This window comes from Chlorocebus sabaeus, chromosome 7 (assembly GCF_047675955.1).
Source record: "Chlorocebus sabaeus isolate Y175 chromosome 7, mChlSab1.0.hap1, whole genome shotgun sequence".
In the NCBI taxonomy this organism is placed as follows: Eukaryota; Metazoa; Chordata; class Mammalia; order Primates; family Cercopithecidae; genus Chlorocebus; species Chlorocebus sabaeus.
This window is the reverse complement of record NC_132910.1, coordinates 20,621,269-20,644,799: the sequence shown is the minus strand read 5'-3', so window position 1 is coordinate 20,644,799 and position 23,531 is coordinate 20,621,269. Positions and strand designations below refer to the sequence as shown.

The 23,531-nt window shown below is 36.1% G+C and overlaps 1 protein-coding gene across 1 annotated transcript; it reads left to right on the top strand.

Annotated features, from left to right (window-relative positions):
- The first annotated feature begins 6,797 nt into the window (after positions 1-6,797).
- LOC103235720 (UDP-glucuronosyltransferase 2B30) lies at positions 6,798-21,791 on the top strand. Its single transcript, XM_007998750.3, has 6 exons — positions 6,798-7,518; positions 10,341-10,489; positions 14,621-14,752; positions 17,460-17,547; positions 18,715-18,934; positions 21,335-21,791. Exons 1-6 carry the CDS (start codon positions 6,798-6,800, stop codon positions 21,609-21,611), a joined length of 1,587 nt encoding a protein of 528 aa, XP_007996941.1. The 3' UTR covers positions 21,612-21,791.
- Positions 21,792-23,531: the final 1,740 nt, after the last annotated feature.

The window sequence follows — 23,531 nt, the reverse complement described above, 5'->3', positions numbered from 1 at the left end:
AGACTACCGTGTAAGTAGTCATGGCCAGGCTGGGGCCCTGGAAGAGGGCGGAAGTCCAAGGAGTGCTCCAGTCAGACCAGCCTCATCTGATGTGCAGATTTGCCCTGCAAAGACCAGGTCCGACAATTCCCCTAGGGCTAAAGTGAGCAAATTGAGCCTAGAGCACAATTCCCTTAGGGCTAATGTGAGCAAATTGAGCCTAGAGAGATTGCCGTTGATGGCTTTGCTACAGATGCTTCCACACCAACCGCTCTGGGCTCCACACCAACCCCTCTGGGCTCCACATCAGCTGACTTACTGCTCCACCACTTTGCTTGTCTCCTGAAGGAGCCATACCAGAGAGATGCTGGTCAGCAATCACTCATTGCAATAATCCCAGGATGGAGAGGCTGTTCAGGGGGTCTAAGCTGGGGGCTCCCCATTTGGTTACTAGCAGTGTGATGTGTGGAATCCATGGGAGATAAACTGGCCTCCTTTTCTTGAATCAACTGGAGATTGTTGGAGATGTGGATATGGCATTTAGGGTCTTTGCTCCTTTGGTAGTCTGAGGGTAGCAAGCTAAGTTCGACTGCAGAGGCTGTGGCAGAGAAGCTTTCATGTGCCCCTGGAGGCTCTATCCAGGGAGTTTCCAAGTTGTTACTAGCTCAATAGTTCTGGCAGGGGGTGGCTAGAGGGCCAGGTTTGGGAGATCTGCCTGGTGAGAAGATATGGGAACAGGTACCCACATTACAGTCTGGCCACTTTTCTGTAGGGGTGCTGCAGTATGCTGGGGGCCCTCTCCAGTCTCCAGTTACCTCAGATTTTCCAGTAACTGAAGGTATCACCAGTTAAGTCTGAGAAACAACAAACATGGCAGCCTGCTCTTTTTTCTATTGGCTCTGTACCAGTGAAGTACAGACCTGTTGCTGGTCCAAACACATCTCTAGAAGGTGTCTGGAGACCTCAGTTGGGAGTTCTAACACAGTTAGAAGGAACAGGATCAGAGTCCTGCTTCAAAAAGTGATCTGACCACATTTTCATAGAGTAGATGTGCTGTGCTGCGGGTACACATCCAGCCCCTAGTCACCTTGGAACCTCCAAAGCTCAAAGGCAGGAATGGTTAGGTTGCCCAAACAGCAAAGATGGCAGCCTGCCCCTTCCCCTGGAAGCTCTGTACTAGGGAGACCTGAAAAGTCTGTCAGCTGAGGAACACCAGTGGCAGTACCCAAAAATCCCAGTTAGGAGACTCCGCCCAGTGTTGAGGAACAGGATCAGGGACCCACTTTAAAAAGCAATCTGGTCACATATTTTTGTAGGACTGCTCTGCTGTGCTGGGCCATCACTTTCACCCTAGTCATCTTGGACTCTTCAAAACCTCCAAGCTGGAATTGTTAAGTCACCCAAACAGCAAAGAAGGCAGCCCACAACTCCTGGGTGCTCTCTCCCAGGGTGTTTTCAAATCTCTGTTGGTGGGAGAGCACTGGATAGGGTGGTTAGAAGCCCCTGCTTAAAGAAGCAGTCTGGCCAAGTTTAGGTAGAACAGATTTGCAACAGCTGAGGGATTCCTTCCATCCCTCTAGTCCATTTGGACTCTCCAAAGCTCAATACGTAGAACAGCTAAGTTGCCCAAAAAGCAAAATTGGCAGCCCGCCTTGCTCACTTCCCCTCTGCACCCAACTCCAGCTTCATCCCAGGTAGGCACAACACTGCTACCATGCTTGTCTGGAATTCCAAGTCAGTGGATCTTATCCTGTGGTGTGCTGTGAAGGTGGTACCTGCAGACTATTACCACTTGGCCTCCTGAATTAAGCCTCTTTGCCAGGAGTATATATTCATTCCTAACCTCCCACTTTGCCAGAACTACAGCTAGTTTTGCCAGGAAGCCCAGAAATCTGGGGTATCTAAAACTCCCAGATCTCTACACATGCCTGAGCTGCTGCTCTGCCTATACTCCATGTAGCTCTGTGTGTCACGTTTAAGGCTCTGGTGGAGTGGGTTCATGAGGGGATTTCCTGATCCCAGGGTTGCAGAGATCTGTGGGAGAAGGATGTTACCTGGGGTTGCACATTCACTCATCACTTCCCTGGGTCAGAGAGGCTCACTTGTCTCTGCATTGCTCCTGGGTGGGCCATCATCCTGATTCATTCATTCCTTCCTTCCTCCCTCCCTTCCTCCCTCTTCCTCCCTCTCTTCCCTCCCTCCCCCACTCCTTCCTTCCTTCCTTCCTTTCTTTCTTTCTTTCTTTCTTTCTTTCTTTCTTTCTTTCTTTCTTTCTTTCTTTCTTTCTTTCTTTCTTTCTTTCTTTCTTTTTTCTTTCTTTCTTTCCTTTCTTTCTTTCCTTCTCTCTTTCTTTCTTTCTTTCTTTCTTTCTTTCTTTCTTTCTCTTTCTTTCTTTTTCTTCTTTCTTTCTCTTTCTTTCTTTCTCTCTCTTTCTCTTTCTTTCTTTTCTTTCTTTATTCTTTCTTAGTTCAGATGTTATTTATTCATAATTTATTTTTGTTGCTGTTCATTGTATTTATTTTATTTTAAGTTCCAGGAAACATATCCAGGATGTGCAGATTTGCTACATAGGTAAATATTTGTCGTGGTGGTTTGCTGCAGCTATCAAGCCGTCACTGAGGTATTAAGTCCAGAATGCATTAGCCGTTTATCCTGATGCCCTCCCTTCCCTACCCCAACAAGCCCCATTGTGTTTTCTTCCCCTTCAAGTATCCATGTGTTCTCATTGTTCAGTTCTCACTTATAAGTGAAAACATGTGGTATTGGTTTTCTGTTTCTGCGTTAGTTTGCTGAGGTAATGGCTTCTAGCTGCATCCATGCCCCTGCAAACAGCATGATCTTATTCCTGTTTATGTCTTCATAGTATTCCACAGTGTATATGTATCACATTTTCCTTATCCAGTCTATCATTGATGGGCATTTGGGTTGATTCCATCTCTTTGCTATTGTGAATAGTGCAGCAATGAACATACGTGTGCATGTATCTTTAAAATATAATAATTTATATTCTTTGGGTATATACTCAGTAATGGGATTATAACAACATTAACCTTAAGTGTAAATGGGCTAAATGCCACAATTAAAAAATATAGAATGGCAAGCTGAATGAAGAGTCAGGACCCATCAGCACGCTGTATGCAAGAGACCCATCTCATGTGCAAAGACACACATAGGCTCAAAATAAATGAATGGAGGAAAATTTACCAAGCAAATAGAAAGCAGAAAAAAGCATGTCTTGCTATCCTAGTTTCTGACAAAACAGACTTTAAGCCAAAAGATCAGGAAAGATAAAGAAGGCCATTACGTAAGCATAAAGGGTTCAATTAAACAAGAAGAGCTAACTATCCTAAATATATATGCACCCAATGCAGAAAACACCCAGACTTATAAAAGCAAGTTCTTAAAGACTTATAAAGAGACTTGGACTCCCACACAATAATAGTGGGGTATTTTAACACCCCACTGTCAATATTAGACAGATCATTGAAGCAGAAAATTCAGAAAATTAACAACAATGTTCAGGACTTGAACTCAGCTCTGGATTAAGTGGACTTGACAGATATCTACATAATTCTCCACTCGGAAAACCATGGAATGTACATTATTCTCAGCATGACATGGCAGTTGCTCTAAAATCCATCACAGAATTGGAAGTAAAACACTCCTGAGAAAATGCAAAAGAACTGAAATTATGCTAAGCAGTGTCTCCAACCACCGCACAATCAAATCAGAACTCAAGATTAAGAATCTCACTTAAAACCCCACAACTACAGGGAAATTGAACGACCTGCTCTTGAATGATTCTTGGGTAAGTAATGAAATTAAGGCGGAAATCAAGAAGTTGTTTCAAACCAATGAGAGAACAAATAGACAATGTAGCAGAATCTCTGGGATGCAGCTAAAGCATCGTTAAGAGGGAAATTTAAAGGACTAAATCCCCACATCAAAGAGCTTGAAAGTCCTCAAACTGATGCAAGCATCACAACTAAAATATCTGGAGAACCAAGTACAAACAAACTCCAAAGCTAGCAGAAGACAAGAAATAACCAAGATCAGAGTGGTGCTGAAGGAGATAGAGACATGAAAAATTACTCAAAAAATCAACAAATCCAGGAGCTGTTTCTTGAGAAAGTGAAATAAAATAGACAGCTGTCTAGACTAATAAAAAAGGAAAAGAGAGAAGAATCAAATAGACACAATAAAAATGATAAAGGAGATATCACCACTGACTCCATAGAAATACCAACCATCATCAGATAATAGTATAAAGACCTCTATGCAAACAAACTAGAAAATCTAGAAGAAGTGGATAAATTCCTTTACACATGCACCCTCCCAAGGATGAACCAAGAATAAGATGAGACCAATAACAATTCTGAAATGGAGGCAGTAATAAATACCCTACAAACCAACCAAAAAAAAAAAAAAAAAAAAAAAAAAAGGCCCAGGATCAGATGGATTCACAACTGCCTTGTTTTTCTCCATTCTCTGTGGATCAGTTGCTTCCTTGATTAGTCCCAGTGCAAGTACCTGGATGTTTCAACTGAAGGTGCTGTATTTACTCGCTCCATCTGTTTCTCTCCATGACAACCATGCATATTAGCTGCTTCTCGTTGGCCATCTTGGCCTCTCCCCACTTGAAATAATTTTCAAGAGTGTATCTCATATTAAGTGATTTTGCTAATACAAGCCATGCTTCTGAGATGTTGCAGATTTGGTTCCAGACTACTACAATAAAACAAAACATGCAATAAAGTGAGTCACACACAAACCAAAGCACAAACCAAAGCAAATGTGCTTTGGTTTCTCTGGCACAGAAAACTTATGTTTACACAATGTTGCAGTCCATTAATTCTGCAGTAGTATTAAGATTCAAAACAAGTACAAGCCTTAATTTAAAACACTTCGTTGCTAAAAAGTGGTAACACTCATCTGAGCGTTCAGTGAGTTGTAAATTTTTTGCTGATGGAGAGTCTTTCTTGCATCAGTGTTGATGGCTGCTAACTCATCAGAGTAGTGGCTGCTAGTAGTTAGCATGGCTGTGGCACTTTCTTAAAAGTAAGAAAACAACAGCAGGTGCCACATCCACTAACCCTTCTTTTTCACAAAATATTTCTGTTTAATACGCATTGTTGTTTGGTAGCAATTTTCCCATATCGATTCTTCTTTCAAAATTGAAATCAAACATCTGAAAGTGTAATGTTGCTTTGTTAACTAAGTTTAAGTCATATTCTAAATTCATTGTTATCATTTCAACAATGTTTACATATTCTTCACCAAGAGTAGATTCCATCTCAAGAAACAACTTTCTTTGCTCTTCCATAGGAAGCAACTCCTCATGTATTTGTTTTATCACAGGATTGCAGCAATGTAGTTACATTTTCAAGTTGAGTTATCTTTCTATTTCCACCGTATTTGCCATTATTTCCTCCACTAGATTCTTTGTTATCGGGCCAACAGGTTCATATGCCCACTCTGAAATAATAGACCAATTACACTGAAACATTATGTCTTGCAGCAAAGAAAGAGTTTAATATTTGCAGGGCACTGAGCAGGAAGATAGGTAGAGACCATAAAACTCATCTCCCTAAGGAGTTCTGGGCTGGATTTTTTAAGGAGATAATGGAGAGTGATGGACTGAAAAGTTGGGGTCACAGATTAGTCAGGATAGTGGCTAAAATCATCAGGAGTTGGAAACTGCAGTCTTTGGTGAGTCAGCTCCTCGTGGTGTCCTTGAGACCAGCTGGCATCAGTGAAGTCCTTTGGACCAGCTGAGTCAGTAGTTTCATCAGTATGCAGGAACTGAAGGTGAGAAAACAACATTTCAAAATGTTTAAGTTATTATCTATAGAACAGTTAAGATGAACTATAATCTTGTAACAGTGTCTGCATAATTATACGATAATAACCAAAAAACTATGAAGAAGTGAGTCAGAGAGCAAAGTAACTGAAAGCTGTCTGCTGAATGTACTGCAGGTCTGGTTTACTTCTATATCTTCCCCTCCCTTTATCCTTGATGAATTCAACAAAGTCTATAGGGATAGTTTCATCTTGAAACTCTCTAAATCATTCCTGATGGTAGTAAGAATCAACATATAAATGTTCTATCATAAATGAACCTTTAAAATATACTAAGTAAAACAGACCAGTCATAAAGGATCACATATTGTATGATTCCATGTATAAAAAATGTCCAGAACAGGCAAATCTATAGAGATAGAAATTCAATTAGCATTTGTCCAAGATAGGACAAATGCAGAAATTAGGGGTAGGGAGTAAAAGGGTAAAAGTATAGTTTTTAGTTTTAGGAGATGAGTTTTCTAAAACTGACTGTTACAGTAGATGCACAATTCTGTGAATATACTATGACACATTAAATTTTACAAAATAAGTGATAATTTGTATGGTATCTGAATGATATTTCAACAAATTAACAGAAGTGTTTGAACTATGTTTAACTATATTATCTTTACTTCTGTGTCAAAGAGACTGCAGGAACATGAACCTTTCACAGCTACTCTTATGGACACTATTCTAAAATATATTACATGAGTCAGGTGATGTGTCCATCCAAGATCACTGATATTAGCTGAATTATAGCACTTACAAATATGAAAAGGAAAATAAACCCACTTGTGTAAATAGGTCTTCTACCTTTTATTTGTGTCCTTGTTATGCCCACGCTCAGATTGTTAATGTATTTACTTTGAAGTGCAAAAGTTACATTTTAACTTATTGAGTGATTTATACTTGGATGTCACAATGAGAAATGACAGAAAGGAGAAGCAACTGGAAAACAAGCGTTGCATTGCATCAGGATGTCTATGAAATGGACTTCAGCTCTTCTACTGACACAGTTGAGCTGTTACTTGAGCTCTGGGAATTGTGGAAAGGTGCTGGTGTGGCCCACAGAATTCAGCCATTGGATGAATATGAAGACAATCCTGGATGAGCTTGTCCAGAGAGGTCATGAGGTGACTGTATTGGCATATTCAACTTCCATTCTTCCTGGTCCCAACAACCCATCCGCTCTTAAATTTGAAATTTGTCCTACATCTTTAACTGAAACTGAGTTTGAGGATAGCGTCACGCAACTGGTTAAGAGTTGGTCAGACATTCCAAAAGACACACTTTGGCCACATTTTTTTCAAGTACAAGAAATGATGTGGACATATGGTGACATGATTAGAAAGTTCTGTAAAGATGTGGTTTCTAATAAGAAACTTATGAAGAAACTACAAGAGTCAAGATTTGATGTTGTTCTTGCAGATGCTATTTCCCCCTGTGGTGAGCTGCTGGCCGAGCTACTTAAAATACCCTTTGTGTACAGCCTCCGCTTCTCTCCTGGCTACGCGATTGAAAAGCATGGTGGAGGATTTCTGTTCCCTCCTTCCTACGTACCTGTTGTTATGTCAGAATTTAGTGATCAAATGAATTTCATGGAGAGAGTAAAAAATATGATCTATATGATTTATTTTGACTTTTGGTTTCAAGCATGGGATACGAAGAAGTGGGATCAGTTTTACAGTGAAGTTCTAGGTAAGTAATTTTTTCATTTGGTAGCATGGAGATCTAACTTTCTTGTACCTTTGAAGCTGAGCTTGTATAAAGCCATAAAGTCAAGGACGTGGGAGCTTTTTGCAAGTGAATTTATCAAATGAAAGAAAAAGATTATCAAACTCACGAACACTATAGAAAAGGTAAATCATAGAATCTGTTAAAACACTGTGGCCATTAACCATACAGAACACTCCAGGAAGTCATAAACCTGTATATTAGTGCACCTTAGATTTCTTTAAGCAATCACACATCTGTTGTATTATAATTTTTTGTCTTAAAAAAAGTCAGACTCATCAAGAAACATCTTGCTGGATGTATACTGGTAGACTGAGTAGTTACACATTTTTCTAGAACTATCTGTTTAACATTACAGAAATTGTTTTTATCTTGTATACCTGTCTCCTTATTTAGTAATTGCAATATGTACCCATGTTACCAGAAGGTTTCCTCCACAGTTGAGAGAAATAATGTCTCCATTTCAGAAACAGAAACCAATGCATATAATTTGAAGTTTCCAATGCTTCTATTCTCCTTCACTTAAGGATGGAAACTATTCATTTTAAAGCCAGTCATCTTGTCAAAGTGTGAACATTAAGTTGTAACTGTACATATCCTTTGCCCACTTTTTGATGGGGTTGTTTGTTTTTTTCTTGTAAATTTGTTTGAGTTCTTTGTAGGTTCTGAATATTAGCCCTTTGTCAGATGAGTAGATTGAAAAAATTTTCTCCCATTCTGTAGGTTGCCTGTTCACTCTGATGGTAATTTCTTTTGCTGTGCAGAAGCTCTTTAGTTTAATTAGATCCCATTTGTCAATTTTGGCATTTGTTGCCATTGCTTTTGATGTTTCAGACATGAAGTCCTTGCCCATGCCTATGTCCTGAATGGTATTACCTAGGTTTTCTTCTAGGGTTTTTATGGTATTAGGTCTAACATTTAAGTCTCTAATTCATCTTGAATTAATTTTCGTATAAGGAGTAAGGAAAAGATCCAGTTTCAGCTTTCTACTTATGGCTAGCCAATTTTCCCAGCACCATTTATTAAACAGGGAATCTTTTCCCCATTTCCTGTTTAAAAAAAAAAAAGTCAAAATTGACAAATGGGATCTAATTAAACTAAAGAGCTTCTGCACAGCAAAAGAAACTACCATCAGAGTGAACAGGCAACCTACAGAATGGGAGAAAAGTTTTGCAATCTACTCATCTGACAAAGGGCTAATATCCAGAACCTACAAAGAACTCAAACAAATTTACAAGAAAAAAACAAACAACCCCATCAAAAAGTGGGCAAAGGATATGAACAGACATTTCTCAAAAGAAGACATGCATACAGCCTACAGACACATGAAAAAATGCTCGTCATCACTGGCCATCAGAGATATGCAAATCAAAACTACAATGAGATACCATCTCACACCAGTTAGAATGGCAATCATTAAAACGTCAGGAAACAACAGGTGCTGGAGAGGATGTGGAGAAATAGGAACACTTTTACACTGTTGGGGGGATTGTAAACTAGATCAACCATTATGGAAAACAGTATGGCAATTCCTCAAAGATCTAGAACTAGAAGTACTATATGACCCAGCCATCCCATTACTGGGTATACACCCAAAGGATTATAAATCATGCTGCTATAAAGACACATGCACATGTATGTTCATTGCGGCACGGTTCACAATAGCAAAGACTTGGAATCAACCCAGATGTCCATCAGTGAGAGACTGGATTAAGAAAATGTGGCAGATACACACCATGGAATACTATGCAGCCATGTAAAAGGATGAGTTTGTGTCCTTTGTAGGGACATGGATGCAGCTGGAAACCATCATTCTCAGCAAACTATCTCAAGAACAGAAAACCAAACACCGCATGTTCTCGTTCATAGGTGGGAACTGAACAATGAGATCACTTGGACTTGGGAAGGGGAACATCAGACACTGGGGCCTATTATGGGGAGGGGGGAAGGGGGAGGGATTGCACTAGGAGTTATACCTGATGTAAATGACGTCATGGGTGCTGATGAGTTGATGGGTGCAACACACCAATATGGCACAAGTATACATATGTAACAAACCTGCACGTTGTGCACATGTACCCTAGAACTTAAAGTATAGTAATTATTTTTAAAAAGTTATAACTGTATAGTTTTTTGAAACTATGCATCTTTATTTAAAATATGAGCCAAATTAATATTGAACACACATTTCTATTTTAATAATTTCTCAAAGCTTTCTAGCTGTAATTTGCAAATATATTTACTTACAAACTAATATTGTTAAGATCTTAGCATGAATCAAAAGCAATAACAGGTACAAGGATTTCAGTCATAATTTCAAAATAATCAACAGTTCACTTGAAGATCCAAAGATAAAAGGACTAGATTAATGAATTATGGAAATGAGACTATTTCTTAGAAAATTATTTTCATGGGTACAGTAGAATTCTTTGATAATGGAGCTCCAAGAGTGACTTTTATGTATATTTGTTACTATGAAGGTTTAAAAAATAAAGAAATGGAGATTAATTCTCCATGGCTTGTTTATGGTTGTGAATATACTGGTGTGACATAAGGGATGTAATTTTCCCTCATGATCCTCTCACCACTTTATCTTTCTTGTAAATACACAGGGGCAAAATATATAATACATAATAATTAAATTATGCCTATATATGAATATATGTATATATATTTCAAAGCACAAACACTTCATTTGCATTTTTGCCTACATTATTCTAACTTCTTTCAGAAAATTACCTAATGATCTGTGTCATCTACCTTTTCTTGTTTTATTTTCCCATTAGGAAGACCTACTACATTATTCAAGACAATGGCAAAAGCTGAAATATGGCTTATTCGAAACTACTGGGATTTTCAATTTCCTCACCCACTCTTACCACATGTTAAGTTAGTTGGAGGACTCCACTGCAAACCTGCCAAACCCCTGCCTAAGGTAAACTATTACTGTTTGTTTGTCTGCTTTGAATTTTCAGTGCAAATGGTTCTACATTCATTCAGTGTTTGACTTACACTGGAAGAAACATGGGTAGTGGGAAGGTAAAGCACATACCAATTAAAAACTCACATACATGTTGATACCATCACAAGTTTGTGAATTTCATCATTATTACAGATAAAGAGGGATACTAAGGAAACTTTGACAATAGGGTGGGTAAATTAAAGCTTTGATTATGCAACACATAAGAAGGTACTGGCTGTTCATTCAAAGAATATTTATAAAGAGATTAGCACACACCACAGGTAAGTGTGTTGGACACAGTTTCTGTCCCAACACACCTTATATTTACTTTGAAAGATACAATATATGCAAGTAATAGAAACTGTGCAAAAACTATTATCTCCAGGAAAAAACCAATGCTAAGGAAGCATCCAGTGTAGATAATAGAGAGTATCCTGGAGTCACTGATATTAATAATTTAGATGAGAGCTGAACAATATGCAGCAATAGACGAAACAATGAGAGAGAAAAAAAGCACAAAAAGAAAAGCAGGTAAAATGTTCAGGGCAGTTCTCAAGACTCAAAGTTTAGTTTGCAAGGGAGATACTGAGTAAGAATCAGATGACGCTGACAGAGCCAGATACTCCTTAGGAACTGAAATATGTATTAAGCACATTCAGGAACTACTAAAAAGAGTTAAGAAAAGAAAATATGTGATAAGATTATATTTTAAAAAATATTCCAAGATGTTCAATGAATTAAATTGCAGAAGGGCCAGACTGGGAAGATCCGACAGTTCAGAAAATTTTGTATGAATTCAGGTAGCAGATGATGGAAAAGTGAACTAGAAAGTGGATAGAATTAATTACGCCTACTTTTGCAGTAATAGTGCTAACCTCATATTGTGTTGTGTGGAAAAAAGTTAATACAAATAAACCACTTAAAATGTCTCTGGCATATAGCTAGTGATTCAGAAATGTTATTAATTTTGCAATTATGGCTGTTGTTGTTATTACGAATACTACTAATTACTTAACGTGTAAGTCACTTGAGATATCATTTCACATTTAATAGAAACTAATTATTCAGTGCTTCAAGATTGCATTCTCTAACATGTCCTACCTGTCTTCTATATGACAGTTACCTTGTGGACTTGATTAAAAGAAGATATGTCAGTTCTGACAGTAAGATGAACGAGCTGAAATTATAAAATTCTACCATAAATGATAAGGATCTTCACCAGTATTCTAACTTATAAGAAAACAATTCCTTAAGAACATAAATGTATTATTCTAATACTATTTGAAGCAAGACCCAGTGTTCACTTGATTTTATTCAAATATTTAAATCATTCTGCATTGAGATTCCAGAGGTTTACATCTTAGCATAAACATATCCTATTAGAGCAGGTGTTTTCTGCCTTAAAACAAGCAACTCAGTAAAGCTTCCTGGGGTAACTTGTGTCTCAACATCATGGCTGCCTGATAGAGAAGCACAGAAAAAATGAACAATGCATGTATAATAAATACCCAATAATTTCTACCACTTGTATCTGAATAGTGCCCTTAGTTTACAATAACAGAAGAATTCTGTCATCATGTAACATTATAATCTTTATGAAGAAACATAAGAACCTCATATACTTTAAATTGATATCACAGTTCTAAGAAGTAGGTAGAAAGTAAGCATTATCACATTATTATGTAATCTCTTAAGAGATCTTTTTTTCTACCTCCTTATTAGCAGCAACATGGTGCTGATATTTTATTCCATAGTTAAAATTTAATATCTATGTTGAATTCAAATTGTATGGGCTTTATATTGGTAACTTTCTAAAGAGACAAAAGCTGAGGTGAGAATATTGGAAATTCTGTGCCACCCTATCCTACTCTTGAAAGATTTCCCCACTCACATTAAGGGAAACCGATAGTGCCAGTAGGAGGAGCAAGAAAGTAGGAGGTGTAGAAGGATAAGAAAAAGGATGACTAGTAGTACAACAGTGATAATTACTAGTACTAGCTGTCGTTAATTACTTATACTAGCTGTTGTTATTAACTTGAAGAAAGCTTTGAATGCAAGTCAATGGTTGTGAAACCTATTTTCTAATTGTTTATTATGCAAAATAATTGTAAACCCAAGTTGCTTTCTATTCAATTAAATATTAGATTCTCAGATAATTTACATATATTTTAATAGAAAAGGACACTTGGCAAATGTATCAAGTGTTAAAATGGCATATAGCCATTGGTTTTATAAGAAATTTACATGAATTCATACAGAGAAAAAAAATCAAGATATACATATTTAATATTTATGGAAAATATTCATAAAATATACACTGGAAGTAATCAAACATCTTAAATGAAGGAATAATTAAAACTTTATATTAGATGCATACTGTAACATTATAATAATTTTATCAACACAATATTCAATTACAGTCAGCTATAATAAAAGTAAAGCGAGGTAGAAAATAATAAATATTACAAGATGACACGTTTTTTGTAGGAGGAAAAGCACATATAATAAGAACAAAATTGTCTAAGTAAATGTCACAAGTGTACATTGAGCTATAAAAATAGAACAAAAGCCATGTTGAAAACATACATAGTTTACCATGATAACATCTCTAGACAGAAATTTTATTTAAAAATTTATTTTCTTTTTATAACTTTTAATACTTTTATAAAATTCCTTACATAAATAGTGTTGTTTTTTTTTAAGTTGTCACAGAATGGGAAACAATTAGTCGACATCAATAATGAATCTTTAAACCGTGGTTATATTTTTTTAACACTGGGTGGATGAAGAAAGCTCTGAGCATCAAGCCACTGAGACAAAACACTGAACATAAGTTACATCAAATGTGGCTACAGGTCACTGCAATCACACACAATACCTGGGTATCCCATGTATTACCTGGAATAGTACTACAATAACTCTGATATCATTAACACTAATTTCTTAAGATTAGAAGTCATATTTTAAAAAATACTCAGCCATATGTGGTCTGCAAATAAACATTTGGATTTTTGTTCTTTGTTTTGTAAAGAACACTTAAGAGAAAGTTTTACCCCAATGATTACATCTGAAATTATTTAACTTTAAAAATTGGCATAGATTGGGGAACACAAGTCAGAATGATTCTCAATAAATTCCAGTCAATACATATTCACCAAGATTTGTATGTGGTGTGAGTGAGCTACTCAAGAAGGTGACCAAATCTCCTCTGCAGAAAGGCCTGGCAGTCTCTTCCATTCTGGTGCAAGTACTGCTGCCTCTGAGACACAGCAAAGAGATGATGAGCGTTCCTCACATGCAGTTAAAGATAGCACATCAATTTAACAGTGTGATTTCAGGGCAATAGGTGTTCCACCTAAACCATCATCTGAAAAATATGATCATTCAACTGTCTAACTATATACTGTACAATTCTGTATTATAAATGAGACTCTTAGAATTAATTCATAGAAATTCCAAACCACAATAGCAGACTCCAGAATGTCAGTGATTCTTTACCACCACTTTTTACATTTACTTTTTTTTTCTTTTTTGAAAAAAGACTGGAAAACTCTGACAAACTTTAAGTGACGTGTAAAGGATTATAGTAAGATAAATGTAGATTGACATAATCCCACCTGTGAGTAACTTTTCCTCAGTGCTCAGAGTCAGGGAAGTCAACCACTAATGACTTCCAGCTAAAATAATTCTGTAGAAAACCTGCGTAAAATAAACATATGTGATTTAGCAGAACAACAATATAGCATTAAAGCCAAGTGGTGCCTCTTTAAGGAGCCTACATTAGTACTTAAAATATTATAAATGAAGATTTCGGGTATCTCCCCATATACTATGTAATAACTCTATTTCATTTCTCTCTTTCTCACACACACACACACACACATATTTACACATATTTACACAAATACTCTTAACAGAGGCAACCAATCTCATAGTATACATCTTGCAAAAAAAACTGAATAATTGAGTCAGTCAAAAAATATCCTTTATTACAATTATTCCTGATAGTAGTTGATTTTCTCTTTTTAGTTTGTATACCAATTGTTTCACAGTGCTTGCTGTGCTGATAATCTATTATGATGGAACACATTCTTTTTTTCACAGGAAATGGAAGAGTTTGTCCAGAGCTCTGGAGACAATGGTATTGTGGTGTTTTCTCTGGGGTCGATGATCAGTAACATGTCAGAAGAAAGGGCCAACGTAATTGCATCAGCCCTTGCCAAGATCCCACAAAAGGTTAGATAAAATGTCTTAATATTGTGAAAAACTACTGAAAAAGTTGTTAAAGTTTGTAAAGAATCCAATTGTAGAAACTTCCTGCCTATAAATTCAACTGTTGGGAAAGCACTAATTATCTCAGATATTAATTCAAAATCAAAAATATATATGGAAGATGCTAAAATAATACAGAGGGTGTTTTTCATTGGTAATTAATTTGGCATTAGTATTGTGATCAGGAATAAATATAATTAAGAGTTGCAGGTTAAGTTTTGATATTATGACATTGGGGTCAGGTAAGAGCTATCACCAAATTCTGCCCCTGTGATTTGATCCTTCTGTTTAAGATTTCCTGAGGGCACTGTACACCCTACAGATGTTAGAAAACATTACATTTTAGTAACTTCACTAGAACAATAACAATAGCAGGTATTTAAAAAGTCTGACATGCATCATGCAGTTTAGTGTTGCCATGTTACCCAGCCTCGTGTACTTCCGGTACAATTTGGAGTAGGCCTATTTGAGTGATGTTCAGGGTATTATTCAGAGAAAGGATGGCCTAGGTTGTCAGACAACTAATACAAGGACCCACACAGCCAGGCAAATTTGGAGAAAGAGAAAAAGCAGTCTGCCTTGCTGGACCAGACCCAGCCAATGTCTGAAGTAGGAAGATGAAAGAGAAAGGGTGGAGATGGATCCTGCTCTGAGGGTGGACCCTGTGTAGCATAATATGTGGCCACACAAGGACGCTGTACTGTGAGATTAACAACTCCTCCCAATGGCGGAAGCAGAGGGAAATACAGGAAGGATTCAAGCAGAAGGAAGCCAGGCAGGGGAACAGGTTCAGATGCTGCCTCCATAGAACATAGTAGGAACATATTTTCTTTTATATAGAATAAAATGTGTATTTGTCAATTACTTTTTAATTCCCTGTCTGACACAGCCTTCTTGTAATGGCTTATGTAATATTTTGCCAAAATCTCGAAGTTATTTTAACATGGATGTAACAAATAGAACTTAAACACTGTAAATTATTTTTTAATTTATAAGGATTCCTTGGGGGTTCCAAAATTAGTAAAATAAACATAAAAATGTCTTGGCTATAGCAGAACCTATGAATCTCTGTTGTCAACATTTTGTAGCACATTGTCTAAGTGTTAGCAATCAGTTGACCAAAATTCAGCAAAATACAGTTCTGAATTTATTTAAGAGTTGTATTTTTATTCGTGGGACCAATAGGTTCTTCATTTCTATGTTGAAAAATATCCAAAATTAGCAATACTGAGAATACTCTGAATTTGTGTCAAAAGCTATCACTTGAAATTTTTCTTGGAAGTAGTGCTTGATTATTTGTAATTTCAAAGAAGTTATACATGCTACCTTTGAGGCATTAATTGACTTCTTCTAGGTGGCTTATTTTATAGACTTGCATTTTTATCAATCAAAGACATCAAACTCTATTAAAATAACTTATAGACAAGTAGATATAAGTGAACTACTTACCATATTACTCAAAAAATGAATAAATTAATATTAAATTTAGTAGATGAAAACTCATAAAATACATAACACAAAATAAGCGTATAGGTCATTAGTAAGTTGTTACAGATTTTTCACACTAGAATGATGACTACCTAAAGTTTTCAATGTATATAATTATTAAAATTGTTTATCTTTTTAAAATTAAATTCCATTTGTTAACTTTTAATTTCATGGTAAATGGGGATGTTTGTTATATAGGTAAATTTATGCCTTGGGGATTTGTTGTACAAACTGTTTTGTCATGCAAGTAGTAAGACTAGTTCCTTTTAGTTATTTTTCCTGATCCTTTCTCTCCTCCCAACCCCCACCCTCCAATAAGGTCCAGCGTATGTTGTTCCTCTCTATATGTTCATGCGTTCTCATCTTTTAGCTTCCACCTATGAGTGAGGGCATGCAGTATTTGGATTTCTGTTCCTGTGTTTGTTTGTGAAGGATAATGGTCTGCAGTTCACTTATGTTTCCGCAAAAGATATGAACTTGTTCTGTTTTTGGCTACATAATATTTCACTGTGTACATATACCACATTTTCTTTATCCAATCCATCGTTGAAGGTCATTTAGATTGATTTCATGTCTTTGCTAGGATGAATAGTGATGTAATGAACATACATGTGCATGTTCTAATTTATAGTCCTTTGGATACATACCTAGTAATGGGATTGCTGGGTTGAATAGTATTTCTGCCTCTAGGATTTTGAGGAATCGCCACCCTGTCTTCCACAATGGTTGAACTTACACACCCTCCTACAGAGTATAAGCATTTCTTTTTCTATACAACATCGCCAGCATCTGTTATTTTTTGAGTTTTTAATAAGGGCCATTCTGACTTATGTGAGATGGTATCTCTTTGTGGTTTTGACCAGTGATGTTAAGCTTTTTTTCATATAGAGGTTTGCCCCATATAGGTTTTCTTTTGAAAAGTGTAACAACTTTTTTGAATATTTGAACTTTTCATTGGTAATCTTATTTGTCTAAGCTACTATTTTGAAAAATCATGATTTCCTTATATACCTAACTAATTATAAAAATAAGGAAATGAAATGTGAGTAGTCCATTTACATCAGTCCGAGTAGTTCTTGTTACTTAACATCTCTTGTTCTCATTGTTAATCTCTTTAGAGTTCTAACATTCTATAACTTTTGAGCTCCTCTCACGGAATAAGATATTTTCTTCACTGTAACAGGTTCTGTGGAGATTTGACGGGAATAAACCAGATACCTTAGGACTCAATACTCAGCTGTACAAGTGGCTACCCCAGAATGATCTTCTTGGTAAGTCTCTGGAGAACAAATATTGAATATATTAGTAACAGATTATTAGAGTGTTAATAGTCATCATGAAACAAGACTATTGAACATTTGTTATGGAAAAACTTAAAAACAAAATGAAACTTCTGTATATTTATTTTCCAGTCCTAGGGTGAAAAGAATAAACAATAAATGTTGGCATTTTATGATATGCACGCACACTCTTTATGATCAGAGTATCTTTATTTCAGGTGTTATTTCCTCTCAGAGAATTTTTCTGGCATTTCCTGGGTTCCTTTCTCATATTTCTACAACTTTGCTTTCTTCTTCTGTAGGGTTATTTCAAATGTCACTAAAAATAACAGCTCTTCTGCTACCACCATGGACACTGCATTTTCTGTAGATTAAATCTCTAATCTTAATCGAAAAGTGTTGACACATTTCATAATGAAGTGTGACCTGTCCTTCCTCAATTCTAGCACCACCACCACCTCACTGCCTGCTGTGGCACACCCCACATATCACACTCCATGACTGTACTTAAGAGAACACATTCTGGCCAAAGTGGCTCACGTCTGTAATCCTAGCACTTGGGGAGGCTGACGTGGGCGGATTGACTGAGCTCGGGAGTTCGGGAGTTCAAGACCATCCTAGGCAATATGGTGAAACTCAGTCTCCATTAAAATACCAAAAATTAACCGGGCATGGCAGTTTGCCCCTGTAGTCCCAGCTACTCAGAAGGCTGAGTGGGAGAATTGCCTGAACCCAGGAGGTGGAGGTTGCAGTGAGCCAAGATTGCACCACTGCACTGCACCCTGGTGACAGAGGGAGATTCCGTCTCCATTAAAACAAAACAAAACAAAAACCGAGAACACATTCTTACATGCCCATCCCTTTTCTGTGCTTTTTCCTTTTGCATATTGTGTTTCCTTATCTAAATTGCCTTATCTAAATTTTTTATTTTTCCAACTGATAATCTTGTATTATTTTTTTCAGTCTGAAGTTGAACACACTACATAGCCTTCACTTACATCTCCAGCAGAAGTAGGTACTCCTTCCTCTGAAGTCTGAAAACAATTTTATTTCAGTTCAGTGTGTTATCTAGGAAACACTGCCACATTCAGATTCTTCTATTGTGCATTTCTCATTTTATTCCTATGAATAATTTTGCTAAAATTCATCCAATCCTAGGTCATCCAAAAACCAGAGCTTTTATAACTCATGGTGGAGCCAATGGCATCTACGAGGCAATCTACCATGGAATCCCCATGGTGGGCGTTCCATTGTTTGCAGATCAGCTTGATAACATTGCTCACATGAAGGCCAAGGGCGCAGCTGTTAGTTTGGACTTCAACACAATGTCGAGTACAGACTTACTCCATGCACTGAAAACAGTAATTAATGACCCTTTGTGAGTATCACTTTTTCTTTACTCGATGGTATTTATAGATAGGTTCTCTTGTCAATAGTGAGTATGGCTCTTATTCTTTTTATAAGAGACTGATTTTGAAAGAATTTAAATGATTTAAACAATCTGAAATCTGCGTTTATTTTCGAGTTATTATTTAAAAATTTTATTTGAACCACATACATTTAATGAATAACCAATTATTGAAATAATTTTCTACACAAAAAATTTAAAGTAATATACATAATAAGACATTTTAAAATAAATTTGACATAATCAATCCACAATAGAAAGGAAGGATAAACTTGAAATCATAGAATAAAATATTTTAACTCAATATCTAAAATGCCTCAAAGTATATCTTTTTTCTCACTGAAAAATTTATTTTTATTATCATTATTGTAACAGATTTGATAATTTAACTTCTGTAGCATAAAACCCACCTACTTAAAGTATAAAATCCTAATGTATTCAGTATGCTTACAGTCATGAAGCCATCACTATTATATAATTTTAGAACCTTTTTATCAACATAAAAGAAACCATAATGGTATAGAAGTCACTTCCCATGACCCCTTAGCCCTAGGCTAACACCAATTTGCTTTCCTTCTCTATCGATTATTCTATCTACATATTTCATACAAATTGAATCATACATCTTATGATGTGTAAATGGCTTCTTTCACCAATTACAATTTTTGTTGTTTTTATGGTTTTTGACTTTATTTATGTTGCATGTATTAACATTTCATTTCTTTTTACAGCAACATATTTTAAAATATGGGTATGCCACATTTTATTTGTCTCTATCATGATCTGAGAGATAGGTAAATTGGTGTTTTCACTTCACAATAATGTTTAAGATGATCTTACCTTTTTGAGCTGTCTCACGTAGTGTGTGTAGGTTTATTTTATGTGTTTTGTACTTAAATGTGTATTTTAGAAGCCATATAATGTATTTTAAGATTCTAGGCGTCAAATAATTCAAAAATAAACACAAAAAATAGAGGAAATCCTAGGTATTCTATCATAGTGTGGTCAGGAGAAGCCTCTCTTATTAGTAACATTTAGAGGGTTGCCTCAAAAAGAGATAGAAGAATGCCTTGGGTTGTTGCAAAAAAGAATACTCCAACCGTGGGTAGAGGGGACACAATGTGTAAGGTGCTAAGATGGGAGCTTAAAGAAAAATATAAAGCCAACGTCCCTAGAAGACCTAGTGTGCATGGGAAAGTTTCTGGAGGAGAGCTTACCAGTGTCCGATATTGGAGGACCCTGAGGACCAAATAATTTTTTGGATTTTATTCTTGATATGATGAAAGTTCAGGCAAAAGTCTTAATCAGGGCAGTGTCATAATCTGACTTTTGTTTCAAAAAAAAATCATTCTGGCTACTAGGTGAGAAACAGTAGGACACAAAAGATTAGAATAGAAGCAGAGCTCCTGGCTATGAGGCATTTCACCCATATAACACAATTCATCTTTAGAAACTTAAGGATGATAATTCTCAATTTGTATTTTAACTATATATCTTTCTCCACTTAAAATGGCTCATGATGTTGAGCATGATTTTATATGCCTGTTTGAGACCTAGAGTAGTGTAATTGTATATTTCATAAGACAAAGGATAAATGCCTAAGCGATGGGTACCCTTTTCTTTATGATGTGATTATTTCACATTGCAGCCTGTATCAGAACATCTCATGTACCTCATGAATATATACACCTACTATGTACTCAAAGAAACTAAAAATTAAAAGAAATAAAATTGCTCGTATGTTCTCTACCTCAAATAATTAACTTTCTCACCTGAACTTCCATTTTTACTTTAAAAATATTTGTCAATTATGAAATCCAATTTAAAATTCAAACTTTCTATGATGACTCAAGTTAAAATACAGAGATTCTATGTCAATTCTATTACATTTACTTTGAATCACATGATACTTGAAAAACCTTTCATTGACGATATGCTCAGGCAAATTAAGTTATGTATTTATTTATTTATTTATTTTGAGAGAGGGTCTCACTCTGTCACCAGGCTGGAGTGGAGTGCAGTGGTGTGATCTTGGCTCACTGCAACCTCCTCATCTTGGGTTCAAGTGATCCTCCGGTCTCAGCCTCCCAAGTAGCTGGGACTACAGGTGTGTGCCACCATGCCTGGGTAATTTTTTTTTTTTTTTAAACTAGGGACAGGGTTACACCGTGTTAGCCAGGGTGGTCTTGGTCTCCTGACCTTGTGATCCACCTTCCTCGGCCTCCCAAATTACTGGGATACAGGTGTGAGCCATCACGCCCTGCCTAATTAACTTTCTTTTTTTAATTATTTTTTAAAATTTATTATTATTATTATACTTTAAGTTCTAGGGTACATGTCAATGTTGATACCTTTATGCTTATCATTTAGATATAAAGAGAATGCTATGAAATTATCAAGCATTCATCATGATCAACCAGTGAAGCCCCTGGATCGAGCGGTCTTCTGGATTGAATTTGTCATGCGCCATAAAGGAGCCAAACACCTTCGGGTTGCTGCCTACGACCTCACCTGGTTCCAGTACCACTCTTTGGATGTGATTGGATTCCTGCTGGCCTGTGTGGCAACTGAGATTTTCATCATCACAAAATGTCTGTTTTGTGTCTGGAAGTTTGTTAGAACAGGAAAGAAGGGAAAAAGAGATTAATTATGTCTGAGGTTGGAAGCTGCAAAATCCGATAAATGAGACTCCTTCAGTTTATTACAACAAGAAGAGGTCGTGATACAAGATTCCTTTCTTCTTGTCATAAAACATCTTTCAAAATTTACCTTTTCAAGTCTAAATTTCTTTTTTAGAGATTTAGTACCTATTTAACTATTAGAAATATTTCACTTTAAGGAGGAAAACATTACGGAAAATAAAAATGATATAAAGTCATATGAACTTATATTGAAATTTATTAAGCTTATATTGAAATTTATTGTTTTACTTCACAGTTTATATGAAAAAATGTACTAAACATAATTACATATCACACACTGCACATGGAAACAAGAACATTAAGAAATGCACTGACACTATCAATACTGTTTTGCACATACTCAGCATATTTTGGATTCATTTCATGCAGGATTGTTTCGTTTTAACTGTCTCTGAGGAAACTATTAAATAATTAGATTGTATAAAAAGTCTCTCTCTTCCTCTTGATATTTTGAGATGAGTGGTGCTGCTTGGCTGTTATTGTGCATCCAGCTTCAGCGTCACTTTTTTTCCTTAAAGGTGTGATAAAAATGCTTACCATTTTAGAGCTTCAGTCATTTCCCAGTGGAAAGTATGTGGAATTAGAAATACAGCTACTCATACCTGGTTTCTACTACAAAATAAACTAATTTTACAATGTGTTTGATTTTTTGAGCCAATTCTATTTTTCTGGTCATTTAAAAACATTCATCTGTTTTTTAATTTTTTTTTTTTTTTTTAAGCTATTTCAATAGTTTTTGGGTGACAGTTGGTTTTTCGTTACATGGATAAGCTCTTTAGTGGTGATTTTTCAGATTTTGGTGCACCCATTACTCAGGCAATATACACTGTACCCAATGTGTAGTGTTTTATCCCTCAGCCCCCTCCTACACTTCCTTCTGAGTTCTGAGAGTCCATTATATCATTCTTATGCCTTTGTGCCCTAATAGCTTCGGTCCCACTTATAAGTGAGAGCATACATTGTTTGATTTTATATTCCTGAATTAATTCCCTTAGAATAATGGTGTCCAACTGCATCCAGGTTTGTCTCTTTTGATGGCTGAGTAGTATTCATATATGTGTGTGTGTGTGTGTGTGTGTGTGTGTGTTTGTGTGTATTCATCCCCCAATGAGGGGATAAAGTAAAGGTGATACACACACACACACACACACACACTCATATATATATACACACACAATATATACATAGTATATTTATATGTATGTGTATACAAACACACACTTATTTGTGTGTGTGTGTGTATATATATATATATATCACATTTTCTTTATCCACCCATTGGTTGATGGGAATCTAGGCTGGTTCCACAGTTTTGCAATTTTGAATTGTGCTGCTATAAACATGTGTGTATATGGGTTTTTTCATATAATGAATTATTTTCCTCTGGATAGATGTCCAGCAGTGGAATTGCTGGATCAAATGACAGTTCTACTTTTAGTTATTTAAGGGATATCCATATTGTTTGCCATAGTGGTTGTACTAGTCTGTATTCCCATCAGCACTCTAAATGTGTTCTCTTATTAGCACCATGCCAACATCTATTATTTTTGGATTTTTAAACTATGGACTTTCGCCATTTGTATATCTTCTTTTGAAAATTATCTATTCATGTTCTTAGGTCACTTTTTGAGGGATTACTAGTTTTTCTCTTGCTGATTTGCTTAAGTACTTGGTAGATTGTGGATATTAGCCTTTTGTGGGATGTGCAGTTTGTGAAGATTTTCTCTAACTCTGTGAGTTGCCTATTTGCTTTGCTGATTATTTCTTTTGTTGTTCAGAAGCTTTTTAGTGTAATTAAACTCCATCTATTTATCTTTGCTTTTGTTATCTTTGCTTTTGGGTTCCTGGTCATGAAGTCTTTGCCT